Here is a 17367-nt window from a genome sequence, read left to right as displayed (position 1 = left end):
ACTACACAAAAATCTCGTTATTTTTTATTTTTTGAAATAGAATTTTATAGAAAGTTCATGTAAAATATTTTATTTTGATATAAAATTTAATTTAGAGAAAACGGGTTAAAGATTAACGAGTTAGCATAAAAGTTCAATTCAATAATTAATAAAATACTCACATCCCCGTTTCAAAATTTCAACAATATGTTATCATGATTATCTACTTTTCTTATATTATCTGAAATGGAATTTACTCGCTTGGGGGTTAGCGATGCGACATCTACATTTGATGAGCTAACTATAAAATGTATTATTCAAGAGCTTACAGAACACGATAAGCTGCATAGTATACGTTTTTTCAAATCGCAATGTTTAATTTTACTTGAATGCTAACCCCACTAATAATAATCAACGAAAACAACGAACTTGAAGTCCACGCAAAATTTTACAATACAACTCCTAATAGTACTGAAATGTATCACACAATGACTAAAATTGTTGCAAAGTAGAATTATAAATTTCATGGTAAATTTTATGTGAAAACTATTACGATGAAAAGAATATTTTTTATGATTTGGGTATTATTTTTTACAAAGAAAAGAAGTCACACTTTTTATCGTAATAATTTTTATCATACAAGTTCCTTTGTGTACCCTGAGAATGCTCAGATCGTTAGATTATTTCGGCACACGGTGCCAAAGTGATTTGCGCGAAGTGTATTTAATTAAACACTTTTTAAAAACGATTAATTGCGTAACAATTTGCATATCTTCTCGTTTCGCATAGCTGGAGGTTCTAGCATACCATTTTGTTAACTGGAATTTTTTCCAGGAAAGTCGGTCACCCTGAGTTATCGACCCAAATCGAGTTTCCAACAATCGCTCTGCTGCTTTGATAATCATTAATGAGCGATCGTGTCGTCTTACCACTATTGCGATGTAATATAACTTAGAATTAATAAAAAAAACTTTTCTAGATCAATGAGGAAGGAAGGAAGGAAGGTGCAGGAGAGTGTACTGACCTTCGTGAACTGTGAGAGTTGCGGTCGCCGTCACCGCATCGCCCACGCCATTTTCCGCCAAGCACTCGTACTCGATACTGTCACGGCCCGTGCGGACCGGCTCGATTCGCAGCAGCGTGCCGTTGTCGTATGGATGGACCATGAATCGCGACTGAGTTTCTGCAATTAATGAAAGTTTCACTCGAGTAAATGCATCGGAGAAAAACTTTTTCCAATCGAATACTAGTCATTACCAAATGATTTTTCCAACTGTTTACATTGGAAAGTTGTACTTAGAGCGAAGAACGAAATTTGTGCGCGCCGTTATTATCGCGAAAAATGAAATAAGTTCGAGGAATGAGCCACAAACTATTTGATACTAGAGAATAGCCGTTTAATTATACATCTCAACTGGCGCGCATGTGTGCGCGAGTGGGTAAAAACGACTTGGCCATTTCACGCAAATCGGATCTTTACAGCTTTTATGCTGTTGCACTAAACGAAACAAATCGAAACGAGATAGCGAGTAACGCACTTAAATTAAAGCTCACGGATCGAAGCTTTTACGCCAGTATTCCCAGATAACTGAATGTAAAAAAGGCAAGAAATTTATATGCTCTTTTGAATGTTTTTTTTAAACACAATGCGATTGAACGAAACCATTGATTGCGGTTTTTTTCATAAATATTTATGTGGGATCGAATTTTTTTATTTTTTCGTCTTTATAACAGCTATAAACGCGTAAAAATGCCTTTCCATATATAATTCAAGTCATAATTATTCACTTACGAGTAATTTTTCTCCCATTTTTACGCCAATGAATCTGCGGTGGCGGTGATCCTGATGCACTGCAGAAAAAGCTCGCTATTCCTCCAGCTTTGACTTTCAACGACTGCGGTTTTCCCAGGAATCTCGGTGGGCCTGTAGGCAAAACAAATAAAATTTCTTGCATGAGTATGGATGGATCGATTTTTAGATCAAAGAGAATTACTGTGAATGCTGGTGGTAAATAGACATAATTTTTGAGGTCATAAAAATTTTACATTCAAGTTACATTTTGAAATAGAAAAACATGATCGCTTGGGAAGTTGTATTTCTTAGTATTATAACTTTGAGTTCACTCGATTTTTCAAATCTGGAAATATTCTATTATAGCGCATTCATGAATACATATTTGCCCATAAAAATGTGCCTTTCAACTTCATTTTTGATCGTAAAAACGAATTTTACGATAGAATGTTGTGCGGCTTTATCTAAAAATTCTTCGATACAAACGTACACAATAGCTCGAGCCCACAAATGCAGCTTTATTATTACACATTTCTTGCGGACTGCAATCAGACATTTTATACTCATCCGATTGACTTAGTTTTGGTTTTGAGAGGGAGAAAAAAATACGTAGCTGGAGCTCGAGAGTCGTAATTGTAAGAAATATAATTCGAGGGCCGCTGCGATGTTGAATCACGCGAATCAGTATTTTTATCCCGCGCTCAGTTATGGTGTGATAATTTCTCCTTCGACATCCAATATTTAAGCGGTCATTTATCTCAGGAAGGAAAGAATGCTTAAAGCTCGACTGTTGGCACGAGATAAATTTACAGCTTATATATATAGCAGCAGAAAGAGAGAGAAAGAAAGACAGAGAGGTGAGCATGGGAGAAAGAGAGAGGAATAGGCTGGAGTGGCTATAAGCGATTAAAAAGTTAACCGACCGTTAAACCAAGCCATATAGCATAGCAAAAAGCTTTCGACGCGAGGCAGCGGTGGCAGCGAGCGGGTGTGCACGCTCGTCTTTCATCTCTACTTCTCCTGGTAATGACGATTATTAATTAACGAACTTTCTACGAGCGTGCGCACAGCTTTTCTCTCTCTCTCTCTCTCTCTCTCTCTCCCTCTCCTTTTCTTTTTACTCACGCGTTAACTCCCGCATTATACACCGCATCGATGCCTATATATCTATACAACGGCGCAATACACAAAGTGAAGAAAGCAGTACCTTCTAATTTAGCGTTTTTCCTCAACCTCCCCCACGCGTGAGAGAGAAGAGAGAGAGAGAGAGGGGGGTTCAGAGCGTACACGATCAAGAGACTATATTTATGAGCTTACGAATGGAAAAAAGGAACTCGAGGAGCACAGCTCCGTGCCGCAGAGTAGCAGCAGCAGCAGCATATCGCGCCCGTGGAACAATGGCAAGCACGTACGCGCGGGAGCTTTTTTGCAACTTTTCCCAAAGTTGTACATTAGCGCCGGAGTGTAGCTTGTTCGAAACGGGGCGCGCACTTCGCCCACCGCCCTCCCCCACCTCTTGCCAGCTCCCCGAATGGATAATGTTTTGTCGAACGAAAATGGCCCATGGTGTATGCGCGCGTTTTACGTTTTAATGTCCGACTCTATATACCCGTACACAAACGCGTACACCTGATATTAAGTGCTTTCTCCGACTCTTTCACTCGACTCGAGTGCGAGGTAGGTACCTTTAACGTGAGCATATTTTAGAATTACACAGTTTCTATACAAAAGCCTCGACAATGTATACAACTATGAATTGAACAATTTCTTATTAATTTATTTTAAACGGTTGTTTTAACTTAAATTTATAAAAGCTTTTTTGAGATCGATTCAAGTACAGAGTAACAAAAAATATATTCGACAGTCAGCGTAATGACACGTACATCCCGCAAGAGCACGAGTACGACTGTCTAGAGTGCGCATAATACAAAAGAGCCATGCATCAGATGTTCGTACACGCAGTATGGAGATTACTTGGCGTGTGCACCTACACACATGCACATAAAGTTCATCCATGCGCTAGGATGTTTCAAAATCAAAGCCGGAGCACCAGAGCGGTAGTAGCGGCAGCAAAATCGCACCTGTGACGTAGATGCGATTTATAGGGAAAGCGAATTAGAGGATAAAGTGCCGGGTTATGTATATATGTATGTTATATTACACGTACGCAGACGCGTAGAGCTATATGCGCGATCGATTTATCAACAAGAGATGCTGTATCACAAATACCGCCGAGTCTTCAAAGATTTACAAAAGGCTAACGCTTTAATCCGATTACATAATACCTTACTTATTATGTATGAAGCAATTTTATCCAAAATTATATCAGAATGTATGGAGTATTAGATCATAGATAGAGGGAGAGAGGGACCGACTGACTTTTCAGAAATAACGTTGGTGAAATTCATCACGTAAAAAATAAGCGAGCGGGCATAATTGAGTTGTATATGGGCGCTGCGGTTACGCGTCGAACGATATTTCAGATGAAGATACTCGGCAGAGCATGTTGTGTCCCCATGGCAAAAGTCGAAATGGAGAGATAGAATCAGAGAGAGGAAAAAAGAGAAAAAAAAGGAAAGAGAGAGAGAGAGAGGGATGGGAAAAATAGCTTACTTTCTCTTTAGACAGAAGCGTCGCGCGTAGGGTCGTTATGCAATGGCACGTGGTTTTCAACGCGACCACGACGAGTGGTTAATGGGTCAACGCCATTTCGCGCGCACATATCTACGCGAGCTGGCAATAGTAAAGCTGCTGCTGCTGCTGCTGGCTCGGCTGGCCGGGTAACAGCAGGACTGCTGCTGCTATGCACTCCAACGATAAAATTAATTTACGAAATTGGCTCGTTGCGCGCAAGCGAGACCTTATGCAGCTTTTATACTCGCGAGTACACGTATACACTCACGAGCGTACGACAGGTGTGGATGTGTCGATGGAAACTATCGTCACGACTAAATGTGTTCTTTTACATTATAGCTCCATTATCCAGGTACGCTCGAATATGTCTGCCGCCTTGTGCAAGATAGAGAGAGAGAAAGAGAGGCAATATGAAAAAAAAGGGATGAAAATAAAAGGAGCGCGTAGCCTGGCTGCAATGCACAAAATATGTTGATGTGCCAGGCAAAGCCGCTTCTGCTCTACGCTCCTGTCGCTGTCATCGTCGTCGTCGTCGTCGTCGTTGTCATCGTCGTTGTTGTCGTCGTCGTCGTCGTCGTCGTTGTTGTGGTTGACTTCTTGCTATAAGCGATTTACGTGCCACACAATGGATATTGTCGTGTATACAATGCTGACTCTCGTAATAACGTTGAAAATTAAATGGGCTTTTGTCGGGAGCCAAAAACATTTTTCCATGCGGCAGCTGGCTTTTTTCCGTTCGCTACCGAGCCCCGCAGCTCGCGTATATTATAATGATTGTATTATCGAGCTAGTCGCAAAATTAACATTTTATTTAATTACGGAGGTCAAAATTATAACGCTTGTCGTGGCAACTTTGGAATTTTCAATGCTGTCGCCACCGGTCTACCATGTGCGAGCTATATGCGCGAGGTTTTTAATAAAATTACGATAAAAGTACCCTCGTGTTCCTCGTTGATGTAAAGGTATACATTTCACTCTTTCCTCATTAAATTTGTCACAATAATGTTAAAAATTCGTTTGTCACGATTTTCGGGACGACCTATTATGTTATCGTGGCATTCACTGTGAAACAGACGTAATTATAAATCCGAACCTCCTTTGTCGACGATACTTTTTTGTGTTGAAGAAAAAAAGGCCATTCCATTCAAATACAACTTATTTTTGATTTTATTTTGCTAGAGCGCAGCCAAGATCCAAGCACATAGCGACATTCAAAACCGTACTATGGCGGCCCGGATGCTGTCTTGTGCTTCCTCCCCCCACTCCGTGCAGGAAAACGAGATGGCGGTGGTGGTTACCGAAATTGCCAACTAGCTACTACCGAGAGTTACAGAATACCGCAATCATGAAATTTTTTTCTTTCCCCGCTTGCGCCCAGAAAATACTTCGATCGATTTTCAGCGCTCACACACAGACCCACATGCTGCCGCGTACACGAGCCCGGGCTATATAGTGCGTGAGACTTTTACGAATTTCAAACACGTACCATGGGGTTATACCTATATAGCCATTTCCTCGATTGTGCGCGCGCCCGCTGCTACGTGTTATCATATTTTGAATTGCTGTAGTGCCGCGTAAAAATGGCGCAATTATGTCGTCGAAATATCATTACCAGCAATGGTTACCGTGACGATATACCGTCAACTTCGAGGAAATTGATAATTGCAGTCGCGATGAAAAAAGTCAAAGTATTGTTCTGTTTAATGGTACATTTTTAATTAAGCGAGTGTCCTCCTGCAGCATGAATCTTTTCATTCGGAACGAAGCCATAAATTCGGTCGTTACAATTTTATACTTTTTTCGATTTCGTACAACTTGAAATGTAACGAAAAATCAAATCTTTACAACTATTCGTGAGCTTGCACACGAAGTGTGCAGAACTCTTTTGGTGAATAAATCGAAATCGATCGAATTATAACGCAGGTTAATCGAAAAAGTCTGTGCTTATACATGTTCACGTATATTCGCGCGAGTTTGACGGGTGTAAACACAGAAAAAGACAGCGCCAGTCGCAATATATATATATCTGATGGGAAAAAAACATATTACACCGAAATTGGGCTTCGGCATTGCGCGCCAGGCACAACCCGGCACAGCGTACAGCTCCGCTTACATACCTATACATTAGCAAACACGATTGGCGCACGCGCTAACTTTGAATTGGATTAATTTAATATTTGTCCGGCTTTTCAATTCAGAGCGTTGCAGTTGCACATCGGCGTCGAGAAAGGGAAAAGCTAGTTTCCAATAAATACGCAGCGCGCGTTTGCCATCGCACATCTTTACCACGCGGGCGCGCGCGAGCGGTACACGTACGCGAAACTTATACTTGTGCCGGGGCGCTTCGTGAGCCGTGGCCATGCCTGCACAAATGCGTGTTGACCTTTCTAAATTAAGAATAAACTCGGGGCGCGTTGAATTATGCGTGAAATTATATTTGCTCGCGACTTTTATAAACAATTTCGAAGCAAGTGGAAAAATCTCTCAGGGATTTTCGCGCGCAAATTGCTACGCTATATTTTTTTTCCGCTCGATTTCGCATTCGAGTAACGATTTTTCCGGCAAATACATATAAACAAGACGAAGGAGAGAGCGGGGAGAGAAAAGAGATTAGAGAAATAAGAGAAACTAAAAGGTTTGCACACAGGAACATGCATGGGAGTAACGTGCCGCACGCTATATCTATAATAAAAGCCAACATCATGAGGTTGCGCTTACGTTGTGTCTTTTTTTGCCTACTGCAACGACAAATTCGACGTTTCGCTGACGCGCGTTTGCTGTTGCCGCGGCGCTCTGGAAAATCACGTGAGCGATTCCTTCCCTACCCTGCCTTCGACCTCTCTGTCTCTCTCTTTCTCCTTGATGTGTGTGTATATATATAGACACTCGGCATTAGCAATTTATGAGCAAGTGAGATGGAGAAAGTAGAAGAGGAGAGAGAGAGAGAGAGAAAGAAGAGAAGAGGATGGAGAGAGAAAAAAATGCGATAACGACAAAATCCCTAAATTCGAGGCTCGTAGTATCATCGGATTTCCATTGGGATATTCCAGCTGTAATGTTTCCGAGGTTAAAGTCTCGTGACAGAAATAATAAATATAATATGCGCGCCAAGATATCTCGACAATTTATTTTATCATTGATAATTATTTTTCCAATGCTATTTTAAACTCGAGAAATCGCAGCTGGTAAATTACGCATAAACGTATACGATGCGCGAATTCAGGGTAATATTTTACCTCCAGACAGCGTGATGGAAATTAGTTGTGCCGCGGCTCCCGAACAAAATGTCCAGCTACGTAACCCGTCAATATGTATATGCATATATAGACGTGCGCGTTTGTGTGTATTATATATACACATATATATATGAGCAATTCCGGAATTTAGTTTCGAATTTTTTGACTAAAAACGGAAAAAAATTTTTTTCGTTGGACGCATACTATGAACCCTGGGTATTGTTCTTGAAGGTCCAAGGAAGCTAAAGAAATGCGTGAACATGAAATTTAAGCATAGGTAATTAATTTTTTCTGGCTACTTTTGTATTTTAGGGCCCGAAAAGTCATGTTTTCGCGTAAATACGAAAATTCACTCAATTTCTAAGTGGCTGAAAAAGTATCAAAACACATTTAAAAAAAGTGACTGACTACTCCATTCGATAGGAAATTATCTCAGCTTTACGGTTGTGATTTCAGATTTTTCGATACATTGCATATTCACCGAGAAAATCATCACCAAATATGCCGAGCTAAATATCTCGAAAAATTCAGTACGAAAAAAGTGAACTTTTTGGTTTATTTTTGATTTTTTCTCATGAAAATTGAATATTTCGAAAAATCTGATACTACTACGAAAAATCGGATGAAAAATACAATCGAAGCCATATTTTCATTTATTTTTTCCGTCGAATTATAATGATATACAAGCCAATTTCTTTTACTGTATTCGCTGTTTTCTGTTACGGAACTGTTTTAATCGTGATCGCGAAGTTTTCAGCGTTGCGCGGCTCGCTACAATCAAAACTCGTTCATAATTCGACGGAAAAAATAAATGAAGATATGGCTTCGATTGGATTTTTCCTCAGCTTTTTCATGGCAGTATCAGATTTTCCGAATTATTCAATTTTCATCAGAAAAAATCAAAAAGAAACCATAAAAAGCTATTTTTCCGTACTGATTTTTTCCAGATATTTAGCTTGGCAAGTTTTGTGATGATTTTCTCGGAGAATATGCAATGTATCGAAAAATCTGATATCACCATCGGGAAGCTAAGAAAATTTCCTATCGAATGGAGTGGTCAGTCACTTTTTTTAAATGAGTTTTAATACTTTTTCAGCCACTTAGAAATTGAGTGAATTTTCGTATTTACGCGAAAACATGACTTTTCGGGCCTTAGAACACAAAAGTAGCCAGAAAAAAATTACCTATCTTTAAATTTCATGTTCACGCATTTTTTTAGCTTCCTAGGACCTTCAAGAACAATACCCAATGTTCATAGTATGCGTCCAACGAAAAAATTTTTTTTCCGTTTTTAGTCGAAAAATTGGAAACTAAATTCCGGAATTGCTCATATATGTAATACTGCTACGTGCAAAACCCTTCCGTCTGTCATATAATGTAAATGACACGCTCGACGGATAACGAATTAGGCGATCCGATCGGAACGAAATGATATACGACTAGAATGATTTTTCCGTGAAAAGTTCGAGAATAGAGCGTAAAAAAGTATACGTCCACGATTCTGGCTAGAAAAAAAAACAAGGAAAAAAAGTGGGAAACAGATTACAGAGTAAAACTTTTTGATAAGTAGATTATCGCAGGAATTAGAGTAAATTAAATATGGCCGACTGGACAATCACAATTCTGCGATTTCATAAGGATTTTAATCCCGGAGACTTTTCAGCGGTGTAGATTGTACGTATTTAATATATGCAAGCGGTAAGATAGACGAGGAGTTATTTGGCAGAACATAGTCCGATTGACGAGGGAGATGCGCAAGCCAAACGAAGAGGCCAGAGGGAGGTGTGCCAGTAAGGTAAGCCAACGTTGAGCAAAGCCACGCACACACACCCACACAAACAGAAGGAAAACTATATACGGGGCAAAGTCTGTGGACCAACATCAGCAGCCGAGAGTAGGACATTGATGGATACTCGAGTGTCCGCAACGATTTGAGCCAGGGTCCAGTGAAGCATGGCCATTATACACGTATATATACCAGTGCGCATGTACGTACGTATATAGTAGGCTAAAGCAAAACAACAAAATGAGGAAACTTCGTTGAGGATGTCACACTCTATACGCTAGAAGTAATGTATCTCAAGTTTGGGAGGGTAAAATTTACACGCGCACATATATAGTTATATATTATCCGCTGGCTATCGAGTGTGTACTTGTGTACACAGACAAATTACAGCCGAGCGGAGAAATTCCATCAAGTCGAGCGATTATCCTGTCGATGATTTTCGAATCAGTGCACTCGGCAGTTGAGTGCGGGCACGGGACAATTCAATTTGAATATGTATATTTCGATATAGCCTTACTCGACGTGCGGCGTCGATCTCGTTGCCTATAGTCCGCGGAGCTTGTTTCGTTATTTTTCCCCTGTACAGCTCTAATTCGACCTCTTCTCGCGCGAGCAGAAATGCATCGGAATCCGTTGCTTTACATATCTTTCTAATCCTATCCGCTCATGAATTTTTCAGAGCCGACCGAATTGGATGCGTTGATTTTTTCCGATAATTTTCCTCGCTGTATACTGCTATTTTCAAACGAAAATATTCTTCAATATGCTGCTGACATGCGCCGATTCTCTGCGTAATCGAATGACCCAAAAATACATTTCTTCCGATAGCATAAAAACTTTCACATAATCGAATGGCCCAAAATTCATTAAAAATTTCAATAAGACCCTTAGAGGCCCGAAGGTGGGATTTTTCCAAAATTTACGTTTATTGCGATTATTTCGAAAAAATCTTAACTCAGCCGTAAGTGACTCAAGGAAAAATTTGCCAAGGAGCTTTTTTAACTGTAAAATGTTCGAATTTTCATTAAAGAATACTCCAAAAGGGTCGGAGTATTTGATGAGTAAGCTCCTGAAGAGAGGTATAATCAAGTTGGATGAGACAGTTGAAGTTTGAATTTCAACAGATATCTCAAAAGTTTTTGTTATGAGACATCTAGTCTAAAAAATTTCGAAAAATTCGCAAGTGATCTTGAACTATTTCATAGAAGCAAATGAAAATTGTTTGGGCCAGTCAATTTTGCAGAGAATCGGCCTGACATAGCCTAAGTAGGTAAGTTATACAAGCGAGAGACAAAAAAAGAAGTAGTGTATGTCGGGATGCCGTATGTACAGCGAAAGACAGCGTAAAATGAGTAGAGATTACTTTGGCTTGAAGCCATGGATAATAAAGAGAGAAGTTTTCCTCTTCCAGCCGGCGGTTAATCATACCATTAGATTTGGTATAAGATGCAGCAGCTACGCCACCGCCGCCGCAGCCATTATACAGAGTATATTTGTGATAGAGAGAGAGAGAGCGAGAGAGGAAAGTTGTACCAAAGCATGTTGTATAATGGCTGCTACTATTGAGCGAAGCCTGCGTCCAATTTATGCAGATGTATGCCGACGCCGATATTCTAAATAAGTTATACTATAGGCTCTCCAAAGAGGTGCTTACAAACTACGTATACGTTTATTATATATACGTACACAGTAAATCGAGCGACACACAACTACTCGATGCATCAAGGCGGGCTGCAAAAAAAAGTCGATCCGAGAAAGCTATAATCAAGCATTGCATATTCTATGAATATATCTTAGGTTCCCGAGCTCTGTACTTAACTCGATAATACAGAAGTTTTAATATTTGCCTTTAAGCTGTCCTTTTAAGAGCTATTATCGTGCACCTGTACGCGCCACCCGAGGCTCTACTAGGCCTTTTTAACGAGACAAATAATAGAGGGATCCGGAAGATCGTTCAGGGATGCATACCTTTTTAAGGTCTGAATTTCATGTTCAAAACCAAGGCAAATTATACGGGCAAAAATTAGAGGACCAGCAGGAAACTGCGTTCAATTTGTCAAGACGCGTCGCGGCGCTTCCTACTTCTTTGTCTCTACGCGCTGTGTGCGTCAGCTTGACTAATTACAAAGACCTCTACACCGATCGTTCGACTTTATATTTTTCCTTTTTTGGCATTAAAACTTAAAATGGACGCGTTTGTAGCTCGGAGTAGACGTGACTTAATATACCGACGACCGAGCTATCATCGAACAAATTTTCATTCGCAAATATTGCAGATCAATCGAACGACTCTGAAAAAGAAAAAAAAGTCGACTTCGAGCAACGACAAAGCGGAGCCGGCCGTTACCTGAAGTCAAACAGCAGCAGCGGCAGCAATATGGCAACACGTCGAAAACAAATGGCATGATCAATTCAAGTCCGTCGCGGCAGGCACCATAAATAAAACCTGAAATCCGTTCCGTACAAAGTGGCCAACATGGCCGCCTATAGCAAACTGTAACTGATACATACTAGACACGCGCGCGCGCGCCGCGTTACAGAAAGTTTTTAGCCGTACACAGCATACGAGGATAGCAGTAGAAGCAGCAGACGCAGCTCTCGCTTTCACGGCAAAAAATTTGAAATTCAATGCAGGTCAACCGACCCCCGCGCGGCGATAAGGGATGGAGCAAAGCACGAGGAGAAGGAGATAGCAAAAATACACATTAGCGCATTTGAAATTTAGATTTGCCACGCGAAATTGAGTGGAGAGAAAGAATGCAAAGAGAGAAAGCAGCAGTTGCTACGCTGCAGCGCAGTCTACTGCTGTTTCTCCTACTTGTGTACTACAAACCGAAAAATGACGAGCTGGATTTCTTTGAATTGATATAGGGCTTGACTAACTTATAAGTCGGCCGAGGCAAGCCTACGAGGCATTACAGTTCATTACACCTACACGCGTCTCTGCCTTTTCTTAAGCATCGCTCAAATTTTTCAGATTGAAGTTCAAGTTTCGTAAATCTGTGAGAAACATTTGCATTTTGCATGAAAAATTATTTTGATCTGCCACCGAATTTTGCATAATGTTGCCTTTCAAATGAGAATTTGCATACATTATATAAGGGGATCTTTTATTCATGGTTACATGGTTAGAAAAATTTTCTATATCTATGAATACGTGTACTTTTTTTTTACAGCCACGAGTTTGAAACACCTCGAGAGAGAGTGTCAAGACTCGCGCCGACTTACTTGACAGGTATGTGATGAATCCAGCGTTGACGTTGGTTTCTGCAAAGAGGCTCGTTGAGTCAGAGTGTTCTTCGCCTTTTTACATCGCAAGAGCCCATTTGCTATAATTGCATACTTAACACTGCTTTTGTTTGTCACGATTAATCAACAGTTTCTTAATGACCTTTTCATTATCATAGTGATCGATGAAGGGGAACATAACGCTTTTTTTTTAATTTTATAATATTTTTAAATAATTCATATTTTATAATCTACATATAAAGGTGCTACAAATAGTAATTTATTATATTGAATATTGAATAATTGATATATTACTAATATTATAATTAATGAAAATGATTTATTAAATATTAAGTGCATAAAGGAATCAAGTATCAGTACAGAACATACTTTGAAACATTGTTTCAGTCGTCGCTTTTTAATTTTCAAAATCGCAACTCAACTAACAGAATAAGGACGACTACAAAATATTCAGTGTATGACTTGTACAGTTCGTACGTTACCAAAATCACACACTCAAAAACACTCGCACACGGTCCCAATGACCGATCGTAGGGTTAAGTGCATATATTTTTCTCGTTACAACAACTTCATAGCTGTACTGCAAATTTCAACTACGTCACGCAGTACAATCTCGAAGTAAAATATCGTTTCCCATCAACTATTCCGAGGATATAGGAAGGCTATCTTTTCTAAATTCCAGTCATTATTCTAATAGCAGCTCGTACATCATCGCGAAACTTTGCCAGCAAACTAGTCGGTCTTTCTTGCGTATTATATGAACGTACACGCAGACGAGCGAAGTGGGGGGTGACTGTGTATAGACGAAGACTTACGAGTGCAGCAAAATCATCTCGGGCAGTACGCGAAAACCTTAGATACTCGCGTTTGCTTTGTGTATACACGAAAAAGTTTCGGTCGCTGGTACGCAACATGGTACCTGCAGGTGTACGCGATATGATTGTATGAATGAGTTCTTGACCAGGCCACACACACACACACACACTCGCACTGTCACTCATACGTAGGAGGGAAATCTAATGAACGCGTGTTACGTATGTGTTATACGCGCGAATGGAGGGAGCCCGGGCGTATAATGAATCACGGCTTGCGTGCGCGCACGCGGACGTGAATCTATTACTCAGTTCGCGGGGCGCACAGCTAGACAGGTCGTACGTCTCATTATTGCACGAGCGAACTTCGCTGCATCGCAAGCAACAGTAGTCGTTGTAGTAGTAGCAGCAGCAGTGGGCTACGTTAGAGATACATCACAATTACCATGGCTCCGCGCGCACGACAAACATGATGCGTACTCCCTGTGACAGGTATCAGTAAAGCACAGCAATTTTCTTTGCTTTGCCATGCAACGCCAAATGATTCTTAATCGTCTTTTTTCGGCTGAGCCTAAGAGAGAAATTTTTTCACCGCCTATTCTAGGCTACCGTTCGAACCCAACTCGCGAAGTAGCGCATTGAAATGGCCTTATCGTGGAAATACGAGCCTACAGGCATAGACACACAGTGCAATCGTCTCGCACGCTCGTGAAATTGTCTTCCGAGAAATAGACGAGAAAACGGGAGCGAGGCGTTGATTGTACGTGTGTATCTGATCGCGTTTCGATCTCTCGAGGTGCTCGCTAAAGAACTTATTGGCCGCAGCGCTACGTGTGCAGCCCGGATGTCGGCTATACGCACAGGTATATAGTGAAAACTTTTCCCTCCCTCTCGCCTTTTCTTCTTTCATTTCCACTTTATTTTTCACCTTGGAGAACGTCTATATATACACTTTTTCTGTTCGCTTCACTCTCTCTATCTCTGTTTCTCTAACGCGGGGTTGCAGTGTGCTCTGCAGTGTGTGTATAATGTTCAAACCTTTCACAGGCACTATATACATAGTTGCGCGCGTTGCTCTTTATTTTCTTCCTGCAATAAATCGAATGGGTTTCACTGAGAGAAAGAGAGAGAGAGAAATGTACACAAGGTTCAGAGACAGAGACTAAGCAATACGCAGGTGCGCATTTTCCTTGCAGCCTGGGATTTATTTTTATTTTACCCCTCGACCTTTTTATCCACATGCACGCAACTTGGAATAATGCAACATCATCTCCTGCGATGCTGTAATAATTATTATTTCATTTGCTTACTCCTTTGCTGCTTAAATCAAACTTACAACATCGTTGACAGGGTAATCTCTTACGTTTTATAGTTAGCTTCAACATTTGTTAACTTTAACGAGGTCCGGAGTCTCGTGCAGGTAGCAGGCACACACACGCACATGCGCGCTTATACGGGTATTTTCTTTTCCACTGGGACTGACGTTCTTCTCCTCTTTCCTTTTTTCCTCCTTTACCCCTTCGGACACTCCCATCTACTCTCGCGCAAGCTCATCCCCGTAGATTCGAGCCCTTTTATACAATTTTTCGTCCTCTCGGCTGTTTTTTATTTTACCTCAGCTCTCGATCTTCCGCGCGCACAGAGAAGCTTGAGAGCTCGATGAATTTATTATGCATGAGATATTAGACTTGTGTATCGTGTGCGTATACATACACTAGCCATTTTTTGCCTTTTTCCTCTCGCTCGTATACGGATAAACCGCGCACATTTTGTTTTTCTGTTCGCAACTCTCAACAGTCTTCATTAAAATAATGTATTTTGTACATTAAAAGAATCTCGCAAGTATTTTCGTGCTCGTGTACGCGCGTTATATATGTGTAAATGCGAGGGCGCGTAGCAAGACACATGACTTAATTTAAAAATTACCTAAGCGTATGATTTTACAAGCTCACGTATATGACTTAAGAACGCGGGATCAAGTTAACTTACCACGCTAGCAAGATTTGTAATGTTCCGTACAGGAGTGAAGTAAGAGAAAAAGAGAGAGAGAAGCAGCTCATAAAAATGCACGTACACGCGAACCGAGCGAGAGAATAAGAGCTGAGCAGCGCATATTGCATACATACACTACCATTTAGCGGAAGCGAACTTTTTAGATTTACAACTTTAGTTTAGAAGTAGGCTTTCGCGAGCTCGCATATAAAAGAACATACAGCCGAGATAAAAAAAATTGTTGCAACTTTGAATTCAAATCCGGGGTTGGAGCGCAATTGAAGCGAAAGAAAAGAAGCGAGGGAAACATTTCCTTTTCACAATTCTAACGAGCATAGTCAATATGAGGAGACAATGTTCGGTTCTCAAGCGTAGCAATGAGATTAAACCATGTCCAGGGTGTTACCGGCAAATTTTCCCTCATCCATGTGTTGATTTCTACAAGCTACGTAATTTCAATTACGCTCACGGGCGCACGGAACTCGTATAGCTGCGTGTTATACTATACCGATGCGCGCGCGCCGTTTTCGTAAGCTCGTTCGGGCCAAGCTCAAGAGCCGCGAAGGTTTTCAAGTTAAAGTACTCTAAAGAGACCTAAATTGATTAAATAATTGGACCACTGGCTCACTTCTTTATGATTTCTATATACCATAGTTCATGAAACGAATACGCCTTCTCCTCGTCGTCTTTCTCGCTGTCTCACTCCTATACGTCTGGCTCCAGGCCAACTTCTCGTTTCACGATCTCTCTCTCTCCTCCCTCTCGCTCGTAGCAGCTGTAGAAGTAGAAGCAGCAGCAGCAGCAGCAGCAGCAGCAGCAGCGGCAGCGGCAGCGGCAGAAGCTTCGAACCAATATAACACGCAGCCGTGCGCGCCGTGCGACAAGACGATGAAAATCGCAAAGACGAAGAAACGCGCTCGATAATAGATTTGATTGCAAAATGAGGAAAGCTCTTTACTTTGCTCGTTCTCACTGCTCGGCTATCATCGTGTTTGCTACTTGCAGAGAGCGAGAGAAAAAAACGAATGATTCATTCTACTCGCGGGGTGCATCGATTCGACATTGAAAGATGAAATAAAAAACGAAAGCCGGGATTATCTTGATCGCACCGGGAACAACGATAAATATAGAGACTGGACGGGTTTTGTATGTATACGTTCCTTGTATGTTGTGTTCTGATGTATACGTTGACACGTTTTGTTGAGCGCAAAAGACAGTTAAAACAAATATATACCAATGTTTCTCATTGATTAACGTTGAAAAATATTGGTACTCAAATTATTATTATTTTTATTAAATGCAGTAGCAGTAAAATATATATGCCATACATAAATAGATTATTATGTCAGTCGTTATATATTGTGTACGTGTATGGTTTATATAAAATACCGAGCGTGCACATTTAATAAGAAATGAGCACAAATGCGAACGATCGCGTGAAATAGCCTTTCCTCGAGCGACTGAGCTACCCCCCGTACGTCGCACACACACTCGTACCCTCTGACACACACACATACACGAGATAATGGGCATGCGATCCCGCCTATAGGTATATACGTATGAAAACGATCACGCCACAGAGGCATACTAATTAGACTTTGCTTTACTCTGACGTGCTCCGCGCGTTCTCGCGTGAATGCGTGCGTTACAAAATAGCGTAGGGCCAGACGTGGATATTTTTTTTCAAACCAGCTAGCAGTAATGAGACTTTATCGAAGTCGAGCTTGCATTTATTGAATATCAGGACTGATATACGAGGCCGTACACGGCTGGCAGGTATACCACCGACTGTGTGATAACTCATGCTTAATTAAATCGTATATGCAGGATACAACTGCTACGGCTCAAATAATTTCCCCGAATTTCGACTACTGAAAAAGTGATGAA

At 40.9% G+C, this 17367-nt stretch overlaps 1 protein-coding gene across 7 annotated transcripts in view; it reads right to left on the bottom strand.

Moving 5' to 3' along the window:
- Positions 1–17367, bottom strand: part of LOC106650532 (tyrosine-protein phosphatase Lar) — a 168210-nt gene that overhangs the window by 66007 nt on the left and 84836 nt on the right. For all 7 annotated transcript variants that reach the window (XM_023462426.1, XM_023462428.1, XM_014368581.2 and 4 more), the window contains exons 4-5: positions 1772–1903; positions 1004–1162 (exon numbers count right to left, since the gene is read on the bottom strand). In XM_023462426.1, coding sequence (XP_023318194.1) covers positions 1004–1162; positions 1772–1903 — 291 coding nt within the window. The remainder of the gene's footprint in view (positions 1–1003; positions 1163–1771; positions 1904–17367) is intronic.

Source organism: Trichogramma pretiosum, unplaced genomic scaffold, assembly GCF_000599845.2.
Source record: "Trichogramma pretiosum strain Unisexual culture from Peru unplaced genomic scaffold, Tpre_2.0 scaffold3, whole genome shotgun sequence".
NCBI classification, from domain to species: domain Eukaryota; kingdom Metazoa; phylum Arthropoda; class Insecta; order Hymenoptera; family Trichogrammatidae; genus Trichogramma; species Trichogramma pretiosum.
Note: the sequence above shows the minus strand (reverse complement) of the source record. Positions and strands in the feature narration are given on the sequence as shown.